This window comes from Suillus fuscotomentosus (assembly GCF_016647785.1).
Source record: "Suillus fuscotomentosus strain FC203 chromosome Unknown F5891scaffold_159, whole genome shotgun sequence".
In the NCBI taxonomy this organism is placed as follows: domain Eukaryota; kingdom Fungi; phylum Basidiomycota; class Agaricomycetes; order Boletales; family Suillaceae; genus Suillus; species Suillus fuscotomentosus.
This window is the reverse complement of record NW_024539671.1, coordinates 68,441-91,572: the sequence shown is the minus strand read 5'-3', so window position 1 is coordinate 91,572 and position 23,132 is coordinate 68,441. Positions and strand designations below refer to the sequence as shown.

Here is a 23,132-nt window from a genome sequence, read left to right as displayed (position 1 = left end):
TGAAAGGAATACCATGCAACTCCCCTCTTCTCGCTGGAGCTGCGTGCGCACTGAGACCTCCTTGAGGCACGTGTCAATCAGGGTTATAAGATCATGTGCATCGACCAAGCCAAACACCACGGAAGCTGTGATCATGAGGGATTCTGGAAGCTACACGTGAAGTTAAGAAAAAAATCAAGAATATATATGCGAGGGCACTGACAGCATCACAGCCCTTGGTCTGGAGCCAACCCAGCAGAGCTTCCTTGGTCTGTTCAATATCGAGAAAGTGAAATATTGGAGCTGTTGGGCACATATCAATAACGCCTGGACAAATCTTATTTAACATGTTGAAGTTGAAGGGAGCAGAAGGGGACATTCTCACGGGGGTTGAATACTTACACAATCTATACAGTTGAGCGATGGCGATCAAACTGTAAATCAAAAAGAGGTTAAAGTAGTTGCAGCGATGGCGATCAAATTAAAAAAAATTTGATATGCGGCCATCGTTTGTAAGCAGTGTATGACAAACAGAATAGGGTAATTCTAACCTTTGGGTGGGCAATGATGATTTGCTGGTTCTTGCTGTGGCGACTGTCATGATGTCATAAAGGCTTGCAGAAACAGACTAATGTACATTTAACAATGCAGTGATCAGACGAAATATTGGACACATGGGAGATACAACTGTTAAGTTACACAACGAGCACACGCTATTTCTTTGACCGGGAAACCTTTGTTCGGGAAACCTTTGGCCGGGAAATACGATAGACATCAGTCTCGCTGTACATTGCACCTTAGTCGCGGGACATAATGCACATTCTGAGTGAACTCACGTTAAAAGACACAAATTCCTGAGAGTTTGTCTGAATGTCTGGATGTCAGGATCATTGTGCTGTTGCAAGAGCATCGGACCCGTCTCCTTTAATTCCATGAAAACTTGACTGGGAGACGGATGTGTGGCCAGCAAAACACGATAGTTCGGGCGATGGGAGAGTCTTTTCAGTAAGACCTCATAACACTGATGCAGCAATTGAAGTCAAAAGAAAGACCGGAAGACTAGTACACATACAGATGACGCGAAGAACGCCATTGCCTCCCACGGTAGGTGTGGAGCATTGCGAAACTTTTCAGGTTCTAGATCGGCAATGGTCAATTCAACTTGGCATGTCTCCGTAGGACGGAAGATGACGTGGTGAACGATCTCCTTAGCGATCTGGTGAATCAAGAATTGATAAAATCCATTGTCCTGCGAGGAAAATAAGAGTTTGACAACGAATGGGAAGTCGGAGAACTCACGGAAAGTGGGAGCACGTGTGCAAATGGTCTGATGAACATCCGAATGCACTCCAAGATCTTATCCGTCAAAACATCACCATATGCACCATCCCCGAGGCCAAAGCCTGCCTGAGAGTCAAGGGTGTCGTTCAGCCTGCGCCTCACATCGTAGTTGAATTGTGAGAACCACGGAGAAGCCTGCTATGTGATAAGACAAGTAAATGAAACAAAGAGGACACGTACAAGTTTCAATATTTCATCTTCAGTAATAGGCTTCTTCGTAGTTCTGGAAATAACTAGAAATGAATCAATAAGTGTAGCAGGTATTAAGGAAACGACCTCCTACCCTTTTCCAAGGTCGAAGGATCGACATTAGACCTGATCAGACAGAGGGGCCAGAGTCGGTGAATCACCTCGGTTCTCTGGTTACGTTCGTTCTTTTGGACGATTAAGTGGGGATTCTCTGTTGTCCCGCAGCAGATCGCAATCCTTATCAGGACTCGAAGATGGGCAAGCGGATGTCGCCAATTGTCGTGCGTCTTCATGACCTTCTGGATGCTGCGGTCTGTAGCACTGGCTGCTTGAGGTTCAGCCGGTGTGGTTGCATTTTGTTGGAATTCAGCGGCGTTGCCTTGGGCCTGCTGCGATGTCATTTGCGGACTCGGAGCAGATCTGAGACTGCGCGTATATCGACGTCCCCTGGCCCGACACAGTAAAGATATCTGAGAACGCAATCAGGTCGTCATCAGTAATCTTATGGTACCCAGTAGGGTAGCGTGCAAGATGAACGACAGTGCAACCAAGAGGGTTTGTCTCATCAACCTAAGAGCGTGTCAAGTAAGATATAGTTTTATTGCAAGGCGAACTTACGTAGTGGTATAGACTATACACACTGTTCTCGCAGCTCACCACCGTCAGACAAGGCAAATTCAACGGCGGGGCAGAGAAGTCGAGCTAAACATTTGATTAGTAAGAAAGCGGGATGCAGTCGCTGTTCAACATACGAGCAAGACGTAGCAAGGAACATCAGTGCGGGGGTTCAAGAATGGTGAGGCATGCAGCATGGGCGTCCGAATGTAGCCCACAAGACACAACTGCTCTCTAAGCTTTATAGATGTCAGTTTTACAGCGTGTAGAAGGTAAAATACTTTACATTGAGTCGGGCATGTGTCGGACACTACACCCATAATCAGATTACACCTTCAAGACATTCATACAGTACTTACATATAGAGCATATACCGTTGGCAGCGACCCCACCGCTAGATACCCTACAAAGTCCACGCTCATCGATGGGTCACCCTGGAAGAAGTGATAGTTAGGTTCATTCGGTGAACAATGAGAAGAAAACAGCTTACGGAGGAATGGATTACCGTGTCAATCGACACGTCGTAGATATAGTAGTCGTGGCTCGAACCATGTGCGCCGTGAAGTGGAACAAATAGGGACATGGACATGTTGTTCGAGAAGAGAGAATGGCGCCCTTGATACTTATAGTGTGCCAAATTAGGTCGTCGCTGGCCCATTAGTGTGATTGAGGAAAATAAACCTGTGCCATCAGTATCGTTGATAGAATTCACAATCGATGGCACTGCTCAAGTGCCATTGATCGTCTTTTACGTGTAAAATAATAAATATTGAAATGCGCCATCGTATGGGTATGCGCGCTAGTTTTCATAATCTAATTCTAAGTCGCTACCGTACATCCCATCAAAAGCAGATTCTAGTGATTCCTGACTTGTGCTAAAGTCTTGATCAAAACATCGCGAATCATCTTCATCGTCTTCAAATTCCCCGTCTGTGGCATCTTCAGTATCACTCTCGACCTCTTCTGCGATAGGGCTGCCTTGTGATTCGGGAAGCGAGGAACGATGGTGAGAGTACACGTGTCCAACCCCAAGGCCGTAATGGAAACGCATGAGCATGTCACGATCTACAAACCTTAAGAATGATGAGCCTTTTCCATCACATGTAAAGAGTCGTGTGACCACACAGTACCGATTAATATAATACGCGCGCCAATCATGCTTGTCCCCCGCTAATGCTGACATTCCGGATCCATCAGGGTGCCTCTTGCAGCTGTTGAAAGCAGGGATGATGTGGCTGCCCCTCAGGACATCCGTAGGATCGAGAAAGTCAAATGAGTGCTCGTCCGTCAACGAGGGAAAGCTAACTCGGTCAAGTGTTGCGGTGTCCCAAGATGACACCTGATCCATGAGCTCGTACCATCGGACCCATAGAAACTCCATTTGAATTGGAGTGTAATCCACGAAGCCGGCTCCAATGTAGATTACATTGACGTGATATATTCCAATAACCTTACCATATATGAATCGGTGACCGTGATATTCCACAGGCACCTCGTCCTCAGTCTGGAGAACCATCACATTGCAGTGTGAGGTCCGTGGATTTATAACATCTTGAGCTCTTCGGACATCGTACGAAGTGTAGTTAAACCTCGCAATGTTGTGATGATACATGCGGTCGTCCTTCAATATGACCGTATTAATATCTGTTTCTTCTCCCAGCCCGTGACGAAGAGTCGTGTTGATCCGACGTAACAAGTGTGTCTTGAGTTTTGGGACGAAGTTCTATAGAGGCGGTGTGTAAGATATCAAATATACCGACACGACACATACCGTGATAGCTGGGTCTCCTTGATGGAGACGTAGATATGAGCCAATATGTACAGGGGCCTTCTGTGATAATCCAATATGGTGATGGATACACGGACTTGTGGCTAATTCTGTAATTTCAATGTGAGGGCGTTCAGTCACTCTGTCACCAATTCGGCGAATTCGGGCTTGACGGCGCTCAATCCGAGTGAGCTGTTTGACAAATAGTTTGCGATCCGTACGACAGTATCGAGCCTTCGGCAAACGATGTTCAAGTTCACCCTAGGAAGCTAGTCAGTGCCACCTGGAAGTCATATGTCACAGGACTGACCGGTTCAGTACTATAGGAGTCACATGTCCCATAGCGGCGGATTGTGTTGACATAGTCCCCCAAGGCGTGGAACTTGTATGTCCGAAAATTAAACGCCTTCAGGTGGTGCGAAAGGCTTAGCAGGGTGGTTATGAGCGGCCTGCTTACCCTTTTGCGTCGCAGCTGCACGTCGAGTACGGGCTTCGACTTCCTGACGCAGTTCGCGGGTATCGTATCCAGGACAAACACGTGCATCGAATTCGCGGAATTGATGGCCGACTGCCGTAGTGACTTGGTCCATGATTTCTAAAGTTAGATCTGAATGCATACGGAGCTTGGCTAGTCCGTGCCAATGCGCCATGTTAAATAACAGCGTGAGAATGGTCGTGTTGTGGGGTTCGGGGAGGAGCCCATCGAAGACAGGGATAGAACACTTCATTACTTCAGTTAGTAATTGTCTGATGTCATCAAGAGGTTATACCTGGAGGAGATCTTCGAAATTGCGAGCCGCCATTCTCTTCATCTCCGAAGAGTTGGCTGCAAACTTGCGGATGGTCGCTTGGCCGAACGTCGGAGTGTCCCTGTATCTAGGGACAGACGTTAGGTTCGAAGTGATAGTCGGCGATGACACAACGAACCGTTTGTCTAAGACATGAACAAGACTTTTGTCGTGCGCCACAATTATGCGCAACAGGTGAATGAACAACGACTTCCATACACCAATCTCAAACTCGTGCAACAAATCCACGACCAACGCAGAGAAGATATTGAAGCCCAACGGACCAAGGCGGTCTGAGAAGGAGTTCTGAGGCAAAGTTATTGGGGTTTTGATGGGAAACGGACATTGTAGACTTACTAATGTTGGTACCCAAGACTGTTCTTTCAGTATACGTTCGACTGCCACACTGCCAACTGCACGATCCTGCTTATAAATTAACTGGCGCGCGGTTTTCACCATTGTAGCCCTGCTCGCATCATTGCGAGCTAAGGTCTCGCGTTGTCGTCTATCCATGGCCCGTCCCATGTTCTGGATTCGGTCTTTAGGTATGAGGCAGCGAGGGCATGGGCAACAACCCAGGTTTCTGACCGTTGCTATCAATACCCTATTCAAATAGGAGATTAGTAAGAGTTGAGTGCGAAATGTGCAGAGACGGACTTTTCAGGATAATCAGCCGAATAGGTGAATATTCTAGGGTAGAACCGACGTGTAATGCCGTCGTAGCAATGAATGACTATACCATGTTCATAGGCCTGCACGAATTCGTCATCCAACAGGACCTTCCACTGCTCGTGGAAAAACTCCCTATGACAGTGTGTCGCGCAGTCAACGTTGATACCTTTTTCGCCTACAAAATCTTTGAAAGAATCGGGAAGCTAGCGAAATCGACGTTAGATATGTCACGCAATTGATTCACTAAGAAAACATACCGTCTCAAAGTATGCTACATGGTTGCTCAAGTGACACGATGGCTTGCAACGGCGGTACTTCGACTCGTTGCCGAAGTACATGTAGGTCGGCCACAGCTTGGCAGTTGCCAAACTGACGTGAGCTGAGTTGCATCAGACCAGAACATTAGACCTGCTACCACCCGCGGTAAGTCACACCCAGGTTCCCTCGGTATATTCTGCACGTCTTGATGGGCTTCATGGAAAACGGAGGAGGTATAAAGGTCACCGTGAATGGACACCTCGGTGTCGAGGTGTGGAGGAGCCCAACGCAATTGATAGGGCTCATAATGGAACAGCTTAGCGTCTCGGGTATTCGAGATCTTCTCCCGTATAACAGACACTAGGGGTCGATGGTACAAATCCGACGCATGGTATACACGAGGGCCTGGAGTAGTGCTACTGCGAGAAAACTGGCACCTGGATTGAAATTGGAGTTCGTCTCCATCCAGCATCTTCATCCTCCCATTCTTCTAAGTCTCCATCATCGTAGTCGTTCGCACCCAACTGAGTGTTGATGTTCTTCCAATGGGTGGAAGAGACGTCAGCAGCTTGGAATGAAGTTCCACCAACGATGTCTACCAACTTCAGGTAGTCCCCTTGGGACTTCTGCACCCCCTGATTCCAGTACCAATCTCCAAGCTGGAAGGAGGCACGATTGGGATAGGGGTGATATTGAGCGCTATCGGATCCAGAAGGTTCGGGAAGTGATTTTACTTGAGGAGTTCCTGATATATATGATAAGTCTGCTATGGTCACGAACTCCTCTGGATCGTGGGATGGCGGTGTAGAGGTGAAATATTGCCGCACCAGGCCAAAGGTATTTTTGGGGGTGCGAAACACTGTGCGCTCTACTGAAGAGGGGCGTGCGTCTGCGCTGACGACAGATGCAGGAGGTTCCGGGATTTGATCCCGTACTTCTACAGGTACAGTCGGTGGGGGATGAGGGAGTATATCCCTATATCTCTTTGCCATTTGCCGATTCTCACGCCTGGATCTGCGCTGTGCCAGACATATGTCTGGCCCGTCATTAACGATTTGTTCTTCCGCAGGAGGAACTTCGTCAGAAGCTGAAAGGCATGCTGATGCCGCTACTTCGGGAGAGTGAAACACAGGTGCAGGGTTTGGTCTAGTGGTAGGAGATGTAGGTATAACATGGCGTGGCGGAACCATAGATGTAGCGTCGTGCAAGTCATTTGAGACGTGCGGCTTTTTCCTGCGAGTTACGAAGTCCTTGAAGGTGGATATTGCCCCCGATAAACGTTTTTTGGTTTGAGCACACGAGTGCTGGTGTATGCTGAGATAGTTCTGCGCAGTGAATGTGTGCTTGCAAACACATATGTATTCGGGCATGGCCAGGGGATATTGTCGAAGTGTGTTTTCAAGAATTTGGTATCTTATGAAGCGATGGCACGATGTCGCAGCTGGAAAATTTCACGCTTAGTAAATTGATGGCGCTGCCACTGCAAGGAAGTGACATTCACCTGAGATAACACATATTCTGACGTCACTCATGTGATGGCGCAGAGCCAGTCTCTCATTTTAATTTCATTTCTGCCATATATGGCAGGAGACGCGATGGCGATCAAAAAAAACTGACAAGGAAACTAATTATATAGTCTAGAGTATATCTGGTGGTAGGTACCTTCTGTACGTGTCCTACAATGTCAGGGAGATCTTCTCCCTCTGCATGCTCGAGTTTTGAGCATGAAGAATTCGTGCCTAACCCCCTGATTGTACAAATGCTAGTGAGAATCTTGATCGCACGCCATGGTATTCTGCATTATCACGGCCAAACAGCAGAACTGGCAACGTTTCAGTGGTCAGTTTTTGAAATGTCAACACTGACAATTCACTAACATACACGTACATGTAGGCCCACCACCCGACACGGACACAAAATCCACCCTTCGAGATTCGAAGCTTATCGAGAAGCACATCGATTTCGATACCCGTGTTGCCTTTGCGGAAGGGGAGGCAGATATGTCGAGGTATCTCTTGTTCGAAGAAGTCGAGGGCCATGGCGAGGGTTATATGTGGCCGAATGTGCGAACAGCACTTGCGGGTACATGGGTCAGTACCAAGGGCTCAAACGAAATTGAGCTGCGACTGACCTGTCATTTAGTTAATGTCAATAAATATTTTGGCCGAGCTTGCGTACCAGGGATGTATTACCCTCGCCGAGGTATGTGTTCACAGCGGCGCGCGCATATCCGGGCTGATATCTTCAAAGATAAAGCCCTGGCCTGCATGCTTCCCTCATATGATTGAGGGTAGCGTGACCAGCACTGACACTGCTACAGACACAGCTTCAGTATAAAGCTTTTAATGAGTTAGACGTTTGAAATACATACCCCGACAAGATGAACGCGTGATGCGACTTGAATTCGGTCGAAGGCCAGATACGCTGCTCGCGACTTTTGTTGTGCTCGGGCGGCCAGCATCATACTCCCATACGCCGACGCACGTCGTGAGAACGTTCTTTAAGACTTAAGACGAGTCAGTTTTGTCAATGTAATGGGAAGCAGAGAAGAACTTTACCATACGCCGATGCACGTCAGGTCATCAGAGCATGCTTTTTTTTACGTGCTCGGGCGGCCAGCATCATACTCCAATACGCCGACGCACGTCAGTCAGAACGTTCTTTAAGACTTAAGACGAGTCAGTTTTGTCAATGTAACGGGAAGCAGAGAAGAACTTTACCATACGCCGATGCACAGTCGGTCATCAGAGCATGCTTTTTTACGTTGTCACACATGACGAACGACGAATGGATGAATTGCGGCTATGTGCTCGCAAGCAATCCCTACTTCTACTACATTATGACTATGACTACTACAATCAACCTATTAATCTAATAGTACGGTGCAAGTAAAGATACATGGATGCGAATGTCAAAAGTGGAAAAGAAGAAAGGTTTGAATCGGGAAGGGTTTATATACTGAATGGCTTTTGAAATCAAACTCCGCCGGTATTACCCATCACAGGTATAATCACCGCCAACTGCCGAAAAGATATTATATAAGAATATAAGTTTCACGCGATCATGTGACCACGTAGCACGTGTGCATTGTGCACAAGTCTTAGGCCGTTGGGACACAAAATAACACTTGGCAGGTTTCGAACTGCAAGAATTACTACAAAGACTTACATACATCAATACCATTCAGCTATAAGTGCATACAGAGCCAAAGTTTTTAAGGGTATATATATGATGATGACACAGACCAACATGTGTGACCAGCTGGGAGCAAAGTTAGCAGCAATAACAAGAACATATATGTGTGACCTACTGGGAGCAAAGCCAGAACTTCCCTGTGAAGCACAATATCCTCGCAACTCAACTCTCCTCCCGCTTTGACCATCAAGGCAACGATGAAGACTTAGATCAGACTATCGCACTTTACAAAGATGCGCCAAAGGTGCAGTTTCTTGCTGCTCTCACTCTCTCGCTTGCTAATCTTTTGCTCATTGTTCTCAGTTGTTCGCTGCTTGTTCCAGGTGCACATTTTTTTTTCTCATTTACTAATATCTTTAACTGTACAGTGTGCTACTACCACCACTCGCGCCATACACTGCATCCTACCCTCCATCTCGTTCTTCCTGTCTCATCCCTCCTTCCACTCTTCTGGCACTCTCCAGTGTCCTCCGCATACGTCCAAGTTACATCAGCATTCACTGACGTGCGCCGTGTGTGTGCGCTAAGCACTGGTGGCTGCTGGGATCAGGTGGGGGCAGGTACATCTGCCACGGGTATCCACCTGCACCCATACCCATACCCGTGTCTACAGGTACATACCCGTAGCAGGTATGGGTATGGGTTGGCCTCAAGACACCCTGCGGGTTTACCCGTGTGGATCCCTAGGCCCAATGCTGCCCTTGAGCACAGAAGAATTAATCCTCTTACCCCATACATTGCAGACACTTGGGAGCAAGTGCTCCGTAATGCTAACACAATCAAATGTTTTGCAAAAGTTCTAAAAGGTTTCAGATCTGGTTTTAAATTAAACTTCCCTTTAATTAGTACACACATACAAAGCCAACCGAATAGAGACTCAGTTAATGAGTATCACAAAGAATTTGATTCCATCATTGAGAAAGAATTTTAAATGGAAGATACATAGGCCCTTTTATGCCTACAGAACTTGAACGTATCATAGGTCCCTTTCAATCTTCTCCCCTGCCCATAATACCTAAACCAGGAAAACCAGGAAAATTCAGATTGGTCCAAAACTTCTCTTTCCCACATATTATGAATCCTGCATACCCAAATCCATCAATAATTCTCACATCGACGCTAATCATTTTCCCACTACTTGGGGCAAATTCTCGGTCATATACCTACTAATTTCGAGACTACCACCAGGTTCAGAACTCGCAATGAGAGATGTCACAGAAGCCTACAGGACACTTCCTCTCCACCCTTCCCAATGGCTGGCAGGGATAGTTTGCATTTCAAGCACCAATGTGACGCTCGGACCCATGTTGGGCAGGAACAAGTGTCTTTTGATACTGGTGTCAAGACATATAGGAAGTTACAAGTTCCATATCATTCTTAATGCCTCTAGCAACGAAGTCCTCCTTGGTTGTATCTTATCTGATGGTCAACTGTTGTCAGGTCCGATTCTCCGTACCGTCCATCCATGTCCTTTCCGTGTCCACCGAGTTCCGCTGGTGCATGTTCATTTCTATTTTCGGGTTGACTAATAGGTAGTACTGGCTTATTACATGTATCCGCGTGTTTCGCTCCGGGCACATTCGGATTACATATTACTTATCTACCTTGTTTTTATTGCTACAGTTCTTGCCTATGGGTTCCGAATGCCCACACAGTAGGATATAATCTCACACGTTACATACAGTACAGTACTTCCCTTCCCTCGGACGCTATCCTTTGTTTTGCGGAGTCACTTAGACATTCCTAGTATCTTTGATCAATTGACAAGTTTTGATTCTCACTTACTTGAACCCGTGCATTCTCGACCGCTCCAAGAGTGTGTATCTAGTAAGTTCCCTACCTAGGCTCTGTGCGAATCCAATCCGTACTCGGGTTCAGACTTAGCATTCTACACCTAGTTATACCTCAGCCATAAATCTTGTCCATACCTAGCCGCTACCCACAGAACCGCACTTTACCTAGAAACCTCTCACTCTTGCTCATTTCTCATTGCACCTTCATCGGGTTCGCGTTCTCGCCTTCGCTCTCACTGTCAGCTTCGCTTTCCTTAATCGCACTTGTTCTCCTGCATTCCACATCTACTCCCTTTGCATTTTATTTGAAGGAAGTGCTTCATAGCAATCCTCTTGGGTCAATATAGCACACCCGCACTTAGTTGGATTTTATTAGTGCTCTAGCTTACTTGCTAGCCAGTCACTATTACTTTCTCATAATTGGAGCCCACTGTGAGGGGGTTATTTGAAGCTGGAACCAAGAACACCACTTAGATCCATGGAAACCTGTGATCTCCGTGCATTGGATTTGATGCAAGAAGATCTATTCTACCTGATACTACCCGATATCCAGGAAGAACCCGAAGCTGGTCCATCCAACCTGCGCTCTCGAGCATCCTCCGAATGATCCATACTGCAGAATCTCACATCCGACTCTCCTGATTCCGCACATTCATCGTTAGCAGACCAGGAAGCAGAAGAAAAGGACTCCCCATTTCCTGGAGCATTTGACATTTCCCTACCTCGCATTTTTTGTTACTGTAGACACTCTTTCTACGGAGCCTTGCTAAACCCTGTCCCGCAAGCCTTCTCCAGAAAGACAATCCCTTTCGCCCCCGTGCCTTTTATACCTACACCCATCCCTTCACCGCACAAACACATAGTCAATCTTCTGCTTACAGTTCTGAATCCTGCGCTTGTTACCTTACCTACCATAGTTGTTCCGTGTCCTTCCGCACCTCTTCCTATTACCAACTGTCAACCCGCACTAACCTCAAAGATGTCTTCAGTTTTCATGATGCCACTCAGGAGAGCAGAATCTGCGCCCAAGTTCGATGGCATGCCAGTGCGCTTAGTTCCTTATTTTGAGGAAATCGAAATTTTGGCTGGATACACATCCCTTGATGCTACTCAAACCATCAAAGCCACACTCAGATATGCGCCCACCAGTGAATCAGAGATATGGATACTACTATCTTCAGTGGCCAGGCAAGATTGGGACAAGTTTGTAAATGAAGTAAAAGTGATGTACCCAGGATGCAAAAGCGACCACCGCTTTTCACGTGCTGACCTAGAAAACCTTTCCAGCAAGAATGCGTGCATACCTATGTGTTCGCATGAAGAACTCGGACAGTACTACTGAGAGTTTTTCAAGATCTCACAGCACCTCATAATCAACAAATGGTTAGCGGACCTCAAACACAACAACCTGTTTTTAGAAGGAATACATGCTACAGCCAATATGTCTATCAAGTGAAGACTAGAGATACAGCTAACCTCACACCATCCGGAGGACCCCTATGCACTTTCAGATGTGTATGTGGCCGATATCTTTCTACTACCTAGCATCACTTCAACCATGGTTCCGCTACCAACCTCGACACCGCACGCAATGACTTCGTCTCTCGCCTACCTGCTGTGAACTATGCAGAGCGCACCAGTTCAACAACCTAGTCAAGGTGTGGTTGTCAAACAAGAGTACAACCTGCAACAGAACAATGGCTGTTACTTCTGCAGTGGAGACCATTTTGCCCGTGAATGCCAAACCCGCAAAGACTACATACTTGAAGGAAAGGTAAAGCGGAACAAAGAAGGAAAGCTTGTAATGCCCGACGGCCACAGTATTTCATACAGAAGGGAGGATGGTAACTTTCAACAATGCATAGATCATTTCAGATGCAAAGGACCCACTTTGGGTGCCAATGCAACAGTTTTAGGTAGTATGTTTGTCCATGCTCTGCCATCAGTGGAATCTGCGCTGGGTACCAACTCACCCGTGTTTATGCATACCTGCGCGAGCCACGGAGAAGAAGACCAAGACACGGAAGATGAAGAACTCAAGCACTTAGAACAGGAAGTAGTCAAGGTGTGGGAAGCATTTGTTGCATTCAAGGCAGATCGAGCAACCCGCCAAGCAGACAAAGGTAAAAATGTATGGTTTGATGGAGTAGAACTACCCATGCACGCTAAACCAGGGCCTTCATCTAAGACGACTGATATGGTCGAAGAAGTAATTTCCCCACAGGTAAAGGCTTCTGGATCCAAGGCAGCCAACCCACCTACAATATCAAAACCCACGGCTGCAGTAAGTGTGCCTAGTACCTCATCCTCATCTTTGGCAACTGCAACTTCGTCAGCATCCCAGCCCGCCAACCCCTCTTCGACCCAATACTGGTATTCCTTCCCGTTGGAAGACAAGGATGCAGATAAGTGTGTGGTAGATCACATGCTTGATTCAAATATCAGCATACCAATGCACGATCTCTTCGCTGTGTCCACTGACATCTGGAAGGTGTTCAAAGACATGACAACAACAAAGCACATCACCATTGGCATGCTCTCAGTCAATAAATTGTCAAGTACACTGGAGGCCAAGGACATTCTGCGGTGTTACAACGGATGTCTGCGAAGGAGTGACGACAGTCGCATAGTTGCAGAACACTTCGAATCGCTACATTGCATGAAGGCGGTAACCCACCAAAGCTGGGTTCTTACCTGTGTGCTTGACCAAGGCGCGGAATGCGTTGTGATGCCGCGGTCGGTTTGGAAATCACTTGGCGGAATCCTGCTCTGGCCTGATCATAAACTGGTAATGAAATCTGTGAATATCTTGCGTGATAAAACATTTAGCGTTATTGAGAATATACTGCTAGACTTTGGCATGGGCGAGATGCTATTCCTGGTACAGGTGGTCCTGCATGCTAACTTCGAAATTCTTTTAGGACGGCCGTTCTTTATGTTGACCAGTTGCAAGACAGAGGATCTGCCAAGTGGGGAACAAGATATTACCCTTATGGACCCAAACATGGCTAAGGTTATCTGCATACCTACTGATCATTCATTGAAGAAATGCCCGGGGTGCGAGAGTGGCGTGCATAGCCCTCCGAACCCGCGTAAGAAGGGTTTTTAGGGATCGATAATCCACATGACCCATGGGGAGACACAAGGACTAATTCTCTTCCACTTACCCCTTTGAATACCTTGGAATATATTTTACCTATCACTAACCCTAGTCTCGCACTATCTGCGCACCAATCTCTTTCTCTAAGCACTAATACCTCATTTCCTCATCCTGACTCACATTACTCCACAGACTATATTTATCTTGTTTTTACCTGTTCCAATATTAACTGCGCATCCCTCGATGCATTCTCTAGTGTATATTCCTTTGATGAGACCCAACGCGCGCTGGCATACAAACCAGTTGCGAAGAAGGTTCGCACAGTACAAACCTCTATGCCCATGGAATATAGAATCATACAGCACTTACCCGACGATCCTTTGGCCGGCATCCCTACACTGCCAACCCATCCACCCGACTTTGTTCTGGGTGTCCGCTTTACTCAAGAACACGTGGACAACTTAGACCTAGACCCCGCTAATTGGTTATGGCCAGAAGAGCTTAAACTAGTACACTGGCTCATTTGGGTTCATGAATTAGCATTCGCATGGGACGCGACCGAGCGTGGACGTCTCGATGAAACCTATTTTTCCCCGTACAAGATCCCTACCATTCCTCACGTCTCCTGGTCATAACATAACATTCCTATTCCACCCGCAATTCATGGACAAGTCATCCACATCATCAAAGAGAAAATCCATTCCAGAGTATATGAACCTTCAACCGTGGCCTACCATTCCAGCTGGTTTTGCGTAGTCACGAAGGACAAAACATCATTGCGCTTAGTACCCAACCTCCAGTTGCTAAACAAAGTAACCATCCAAGATTTGTCCCTCCCTCCGCTTGTTGAACATTTAGCAGCGCTCTTCGCCGGATCATGCGCAGTATTCGATCTCCTCGATCTATACGCTGGATATGATCAGCACATGCTGCACATTGATTTGTGCGATCTCACTACCTTTGGAACACCACTGGGTCCGCACTGGCTAACTATGCTTCCGCAGGGTCACGTGAATGCGGTTCAAGTATATCAAGGCGACACCGCATTCATTTTGCAAGACAAAATCCCTGACCATATGTTTCTGTTCATAGATGATGTTCCCATCAAATCGGTAAAAACCCGGTATCAACAAGCTGATGGCTCATATGAAACCATCCAGGAAAACCCTGGCATTCACCGATAAGCATACCGGAGCTGACAGACTCTCAAGGAGACTGTGCATTGATGATGACCTGTCTGAAGACAATGATCACGAGGATTGGCTTGACCACTCGTACTCCCTTGCAGTAGAAATCCTGAACAATAGGGTATACACCATCAAATCCGTTGGAGTTGATATTACCCGTGTTCCGCAACTCGTACCCATACCATCAATGCTAACCCACTCACCATGTATCATTGAATGCTTAGGTTCCACTCCGCAAACTAGCGAACCATGCATTCCTTGCTCCAACACCGCACATGAACAGGATGCAAGGCTAACCAAAGTAAAGAGCTTCCTGGATAACCGGAAAAGACCCACAGATCTGTCAGATGAGAGTTTCAAAACCTTCATTTCATATGTGGTGAAATTCTTCATATTTCACAATAATCTATGGAGAAAGCACTCTCAAGGTAAACATCAGTTGGTAGTACCGGAAGTGCGGCACTTTCAAATTATCAAACAAGTGCATAATGATCTCGGACACAAGGGAGTATTTAGCATCCGAACCCGTCTTTTCTTATGTTTTTGGTGGCTGATGATTACTGACGATATCAAGTGGTATAACCGGACATGTCACAAATGCCAGATCCGAAATTTGCGAAAGCTCAAGATACCTCTGACTGTGCCCATTCTGGGCAGAATTTTCAGGAAAGCACACCTTGATTGCATGATGATGCCCAAAGCGGGCGGATTCAATCACATAGTTCAAGCACATTGCACACTCATGGGATACCCAGAATGGCGCATGTTGTGGAAAGAAAATGCTATATCTCTAGGCGCGTTCATTTTCGAGGAAATCCTTTGCAGATGGGGACCTGTGACCGAAATTGTTACTGACAACAGGCCTGCGTTTATAGCGGCCGTTGATGAATCAGCTGTGCGCTATTGGATTCATCCTATCCGCATATCACCTTACAATTTACAGGGCAATGGTATAGTAGAAAGGTGTCACTATGATGTCTGGGAGGCCATCATGAAAAGTTGTGAGGGGGACGAGTCCCGATGGTACCAATGTGTGCATAAGGTATTTTGGGCCGAACACGTAACAATTCATCGCGCAACAGGTCTTCACGGCATGGAGCTAATCTTTCCGTTTGACCTTGTTGAAGGGACATTTCTGGTAGCATTAGGGAACTGCACGGGTAAACCCCTGGGTATTGGAGGCCATACCCGCACCTGCACCCAGCAAAAACTCATACATGCTCTGACGGGTACAGGTTTTTGGCGGGTACAACAAGCTCAGACCTGTACCCACACCCATGCAGGGTTTACCCGTGGGTACCATAGGTATCACTGCCAGTGCTTAGCACATATGTCCAGCACACATCAGTGAATGCTGATGTGACTCGAACATATGTGGTTGGCACAGGAAGGAGTGGAGGCGCGGGCAAATTTGCTGGCGCACGCTGGGTGTTCGTGTGTACGATCGAAGTTGAAGGTGAGCATGTCGAAATGGGAGATGGTGGCATGGTGGCGCGAGAGTGTGACATGTTGGGTGTCGCGTCCTCATTGCAGAAAATGGGGGCAGAGTCAGGATGGTGACTTACTGACAAGATCCTTCCTTCCTCCTCTCGTTCCTCCTCTTTTCCTTCTCTCTTCATCCTGGTGTCTTCCATGTGCATTCGAGCCACACCAGCATTCACTGGCATGGTCTGAGCATGTACGCTCGATGCTGGCGAGTCAGTGTGTCGCGTAGGTGCTGGATGGTGCTTGCTGGTGGCATCCGTCAGTGTGCTGCACAGCGACATAGTGGGTGTTGTCAAATGTGGCGTGGGGGACATGGTGAGTACCGCCAAATGCGAAGGTGTTGGTAGTGATGTGGTGGCGGGTGCTTCTGAAGAGACATGTTGGCGATGTCCACCTTGAGGCGCTGCCTGTCGAGTTTTCTGATTAGCATAGTTTTCTTAGACTAATTAGCAAACTTACTGTTGGTCCTGTAGATCAATACTACTGGTGATTAGCCTGCTTGGAGAGATGTCGGTGTGCAGAAACACGTTGATCCCAGCCTGAAGTTCGCGAGCTGTAGATGTATGGCAGCCTGTGTAATGGCTACCATAAATTAGTTTGTGAACTGTAGAACAAAAGGACACGACTCACAAGCAAAACGGCTCTCAAATGGATTGCGTTGAGAGTTATCATTTTTCCAAGCTTGATGCATTGCCGGCAGGAAGTCTGAGTGCTTCTTGGTGGTGCCGGTTGTAGCGTGCACGCGGGAAGTATGACATTTAGGGAAGGCACGGGTATAGCTGGGGTACGGGTAAGAGTGCGGGTCTTAGAATCCCGACCCATACCCATACCCCAGTAGTACCCGTACCTGTGACCCTCGCGGGTTCCCCGTACCCGTGCAGATCCCTAGGTAGCATTACCCGGACAAAGTGAGTTTACTACGACAGACCTTATTGCATGGCGTGCGCATCAACTCCAGAAGCGCCAAGAAGACCTCAATGATATCAAGAAAAAAGTATTGAAGGCTAGGTATAAGTCAATCCGAAATTTTGAAGAATACTTCCACGACTCGATTAAGGATTATGACTTTGATCCGGGTGCCTTAGTGCTAGTGTGCAACTCCAGAATTGAGTACGAGCTAAATCAAAAGACGAAGCTGCGGTATCTCGGGCCCATGGTAGTATTGCATTGCACAAAAGGTGGGTCATATGTCCTAGTGGAAGTAGATGGATCTGTGTCCAAACTTCACTACGCGGCTTTCCACTTGATTCCTTATTTTCTGCGCAGTGAAACTAAACTATCAGTCCCACAAATCACAGGTTTAGGCAATGAAGCACTGAACGATATTGCTGCAGAAGACATAGAAGAACCCGAGGACGAAGAGATCAAGTACGACACCTGAACCTGCACATTCTTTATCACCCGCACCCTTAAACCACTCCAATCGCTTCCATTTCTGGTCATAAAAACAAAGACCTAGTACAATAGCCTCAGTTTAACCCTGGGATTCGACTGGTGTTCTCATTTTCCTTTCCGCTACTCATCTAGTATGTTACGCGCATTCTGCACATAGACTTTTATTTATATCACAAAGCACAGACATTGTTCAAAGGACTGGACTATACCGCTGTAACACTCGGGCTGGCACTGGACACGTATCTAGTGATAATCATGTTTATACTCCTTGACACACTTCCGACCTTCCGAAAGTTCCCCGCGTCTGTCCGAGTCATCCGAAGGTCGTCCGCCGATTCCGAGGCCTTTCCTAGCTTTCCAAAATCCTCCGTACCATGTCCTATCCTAGTCCATTTGACTTCGCTGGTGCGTTTCTCATTTGATTACCGGTTATTAATTATGTTTAGGGGCACGTATGTCGAAAAACACTTGTTAATACATATAGATATGCTCCTCGTACATTATTACATGTATATCTTCGTAGCGGTTTGCCTTGAGTTTTATTACACTTCGGATGTCTTATCTCGCTACAGTTTTCGCCTATACAGACTCCGGACTTTCACGTTGTAGGATATATTCTGGCTCGCTAGGTACTCGCAGGAGACTTCACTTCCCTTGCTTCGAGTCATAGTTAGTAGTTGTCACTTCCGGATTTTAGTACTTCACAATCGACCTTTGTTCATTCGGAACGATTGTTTGGTGTCACCACTGCCATCTTTTTCTATTAAAATCCTTAAGTCTTTCGACAGGCTTTGCTAGTTACACTACGCAAAATCCTATACTTCGACAACCGCTGTAAAGACTTTACCGGAAACCTTGCCGTTTCATCGGAAGCTCGCTGGAAGCTTCGCGCAACCTCGGACCTTCGTTTCTAGACGTCGGACCTTTACCGGACACTTCGGGCGACTCATCGGATACTTCGGACTATTCCTCGGATCTCTGAACGTACCAGAGGTATACTTCTCTTCTCTCATCTTCGATCTTAACTAGATATCCCTTGCTTTATATCAAGAGATAATCCTACAGGCAGTCCCTTGGGACGAACATCTCGCTCGCACTTTGGAGTCTTAAGGTAACACCCTTAGTATAAGCCCACTAGGAATCAACTCTTTACACCGCGCATTCACTGATTACCATACATTTCCCTTCGAATGTGTAGGCAGCGCACCATGCCCTTCTTGATATGAGAAATCCAAATACGCATAACCGCATCCGCAAGAGGAGAGGTTAGAAAACACACGCTGAAGAAGACAAGACGAGTGGTATCTCACAAACTCTAGTACCATTTATCCAATTCACCTTCTAATGCGCACACGCTCATTTTATCTTACTCATCTCTTAGGCACACAGCAGAGCTAGGACTGGTCATTTGAAATTGGACATGGACATTGGACTCAAGACTTAGGATCATAACTGTGCTACAACTCAAGACAAATATTCATTCAAAGTGCAGTATTGGAATCTATGCTAAATTGTACATGGCGCGCGGGGATTGTAGACAAGGACAGGCAAGGAAAAGTATCTAACCGTGGCAGCACCTCTTCTTGTTGCAGAGGTTGAGCAGGTCCACATCATTCAGAACCTTACCCATCATGGCCTGGATAGTGGCCATTTGCACGTAGACAGAGCATGTCAGCGCCTCTATCTCCAAGTCCTCCACATCCGCATCCTCCACATCGCCTAAAGCTAGAGCCTCCACCTCTCTTCTCTTCTTGTCGACGGCCGGACGAGCATCCATGGCATCCTCTTCATCAGACAACTCGATGGTACTGCGCGCGCTGTGGATGAGGACCTCTTTGGAAGGTCCAGCAATGGGCATCAACTCTGCGGTAGATGCAGTGCGAGCCTTCGGCTGTGGCAACGGCTTCATCGCACGACCTAGAAAAGGAGTTAGCATAGGGATTATGAAACAAAGGAGAAAGAGGCTTACCTTTGCCTTTGTGTGTGACATACTTACAGCCCTGGCGCGCAAACCTGCAGTTCTGGCAGCCCATACCTTCAGGACCTTGGCAGCAGACGTCCTGCTTAAGGCAGCGCTCGCATTGGTCCTTGTGAACGACAAGCGTTGGGGTGCCACTCATCCGAGAAGTCTTCTAGGAGAAGGTTAAGCAAAGCACAAGGAATCAGTCCACGTTGACAACCATTCATTCGTACATATTCATAAAGAATTCCTAGATACTACAATAGACAACATGCCCAGTCGCATAAAGACCTCACAGAGAGAGGCATGCATCAATCATGAAGCAAGATCTGGTTTAGAGGACATGTGTTCAATGACGATTCGATCAAACAGTTCAATGAAACTGCACATGGCCCCTCAAAGACCTATCACAGCAATCCCTCAGATCAGACCATGACAATATATTCGGCTACTGCCTCAAGGACATCGACAAACTCTCCATTAATGTTAGCATCAAATGGGAAAAGGACAAAGATCAGCCATTCACAACTTACACTACCTGCATCGGTTTTGTTTGGGACGTCAGCAAACACACAGTCTCTCTAAGCCCGTTGAAAGTTGGTAAGTACTTATTGGCCATTCTCAATTGGCACCAGAGAGCAGTCCATGTCCTCCAGGATGTACGTGAGCTTTATGGAAAACTGTTGCATGCATGCCAAGTCATAAGAAGAGGGCACACTTACCTCACATCACTAGAAGCTATGCTAAGTGTCTGCACAAAGAAGCCTCAATTACCACACTGCCCCTTCACGAACATCAAGGACAATCTCGATTGGTGGTCGAACACACTGCAAAGTGGAGGTGTCTCCCAGCATATATACCCCCTAACCTCTTACTCAGACCCACAAGCTTTCTCAGATGCCAGCCCAAGTATAGGCATAGGCATTATCATCGGAAATTGGTGGAGAGCCTGGAGACTCATTCCCGGTTGCCAAACGCTCAACAGCAAGCATGATATTGGCTGTGCAAAAGCTGTCAGCTTCGAACTGCTCATCAGAACTCTCACCACTTTCCCTAGCTTGGGTAATGCACTCACAGTATATTGAGAGGTTGGTGGAAAGGAAGACACCGTACTAATAGAGAAGTCAACACAGTTTTCCGATACCTACATGAGCTCCTCCAACACTTACCCCAGTGTCTTGTGTTCCATCATGTCCCTGGCAGTCACGATGGAGAATCTCTAGGTTCCATGATATTGTACCTGCTTGATCGTGCAGAAACTGTGACCAAGGTTGGTATTTACTTGTATTGTGTTGCTTGCTCTGACATTGTTTGGACTGGGCATTTTACTCTTGACAACGCATCCAACAATCACACTTCAATGCAGGAGCTTTCAAACCTACTCGGGCAATGTGGGATTGATTTTAATCCTGTTGAAAACAGGATACCATGTTTCCCACATGTCATAAACATATGTGTAAAGCACATCATCGACAAATACGCTGTTACTGACTTGTCCATTGTGGATGATACATGAACAGTTGAAAATCAGATCATCAAGAAAGTAGACTATGTCTGGGCATTGCAAGCTAAGCTTCTTGAGCAAGCCAGGAACATTGTGTGATTGATTCACGCATCAAACCAGCAGCACGACAGATTTTGGGACACCATCCTTAGAGGTAATGAGGAGGGGTGGTTTCGAGATGACAAGGGCGAACTTACACAGCTCCCAGTCATAGAACTCCTCCTCGATGAACCTACTAGATGGGATTCAGTGTATGTTATGTTAAACTGTTTGCAGACACTCTACCAGGTGAGACGCCATACCATCAATCATATATCATAGACTAACACTGGCTCAGGCAATAAGCGTGTTTTTTGATGCTTGGACTCAGTGCAACATATCTGAGAAAAGATTGAGTGAGATGGATTGGCAGTTTCTCCAGGACCTGGAAGTGATCTTGGAGGTAAGTACTATTGCATTTGAAATACATGATCCATTTAACCATTTCACACCAGGCACCCTGTTACGCACTCAAATAGATCTGTTTATGCGGAGCCCTGAGAGGGGCGTCGTCCGCTAACGTTCGTGACGTAACCGGAAGGGTCCGGTGTAGCGACTGAGACTGGCGACGTCGAGTCGGCAGATATCAGAGACGCGCGTGTCACGTGACTTCTAAGACGGATGTCTTCAAAGTCACTGACAATCTCAAAGTAAGGACGATCTTGTCCGAACGATGAGGTAGTCGATCGAGGTAGACTTAGGCGCGATGAGCACCTAAGAAGAGATACTAGAGACTGAAGCTGAGGGGGCTTCAGAGGAAAGTATGTTCGAGGGAAGATTGAGTAGATTCAAGTTAGGGAATCTAGTACAGAGTGACCGACTACTTATACTAAGTGGAAAGGGTTAAGGGCAAGGCTACCGTACTGTAGGTAAGGGTAAAGGGGAAACGGAAAGGGTATAGGTACGCTGGTAGCACAGCCTGATTAGTGATGTGAGGTCGAATGTGGAATGAGACCGAGAAACGTTGGAACGATCCAACGGTAAATGATACAATGTGCATCATGCACGAGTCAAAGGAAAGATAAGACAAGATAAGGAAAGCCACATTGGTGGCACGAGTCAGAACGAGTCATAGCCCGAAGGCACGTGCGCACATTGGTGCGATAGGAGGGGGATGAGGGACGGGAACGGTCCCGAGGATCTGGTCAACGGATAGTCGGTAAAGAAGTACGAGCCGGAGGCATACGAGGGCGAGGACGAAGGGGAAAAATGATAGGGGGGCCATGTAGCCGATGTTACTTGTAACATTACCCCCGTTTCAAGGTAGAGTTCCACGAACTCTTTAATCGTCGTCCAGGGGAACGTAGTCGTCCTGGTTGTTATACCATGCGGGGTCGAAGTCGAGGTCTTCAAGCCAGGAGGCGGCTTCGATTGCATTCTCTTCTCGTTCTTGCTCAAGGCGAGCAGCGTCCTGGTCATACGCAGCTTCGAGCTGCTGCATGTCCCTGTAGAACCGGTCGGAAGAGGTTCCACGGCGAAGGATCTTCCTGCCGTCGAGTCGAGGGCAGAAGGGAGTGAGATGTTTTGGGGCAAATTGCCCACAAATGCGGCAGAAGTATTGCGCGCAGTGTTTCTGTTTGTGTCCATAGACACGGCACTGGCGGCAGACAACGTTGCTGCGGTAGACCTGGGTGGTCTCGGTGGCATCACGACGCGCGTCGTTGATGGCGTCTTCCTGGGCTTCCTCGCGAGGATAGTGCCTAGTGAAGTTCTGGGTGTGCGGGCGATGCGCATGGGAGAGGGGTAGTCCAAGGGACAGGATGGATCGTGCACGAGCACGGTGACTTCGGCGTTGCGGAGTGGGAAGGGGTTCCGGAGAACCAATAGAAAGGTGTGGGACTGCCTCAGCGGGTACCCAATCGTC

The 23,132-nt window shown here is 47.2% G+C and overlaps 1 protein-coding gene across 1 annotated transcript; it reads right to left on the bottom strand.

The window, feature by feature from the left end:
* Positions 1-16,171: 16,171 nt before the first annotated feature.
* On the bottom strand, positions 16,172-17,061 carry F5891DRAFT_1198664 (uncharacterized protein; the record flags this gene model as incomplete). Its single annotated transcript, XM_041368656.1, has 4 exons — positions 16,172-16,637; positions 16,694-16,777; positions 16,830-16,941; positions 17,001-17,061. 4 exons carry the CDS (start codon positions 17,059-17,061, stop codon positions 16,172-16,174), a joined length of 723 nt encoding a protein of 240 aa, XP_041217454.1.
* Between the last annotated feature and the right edge of the window lie 6,071 nt (positions 17,062-23,132).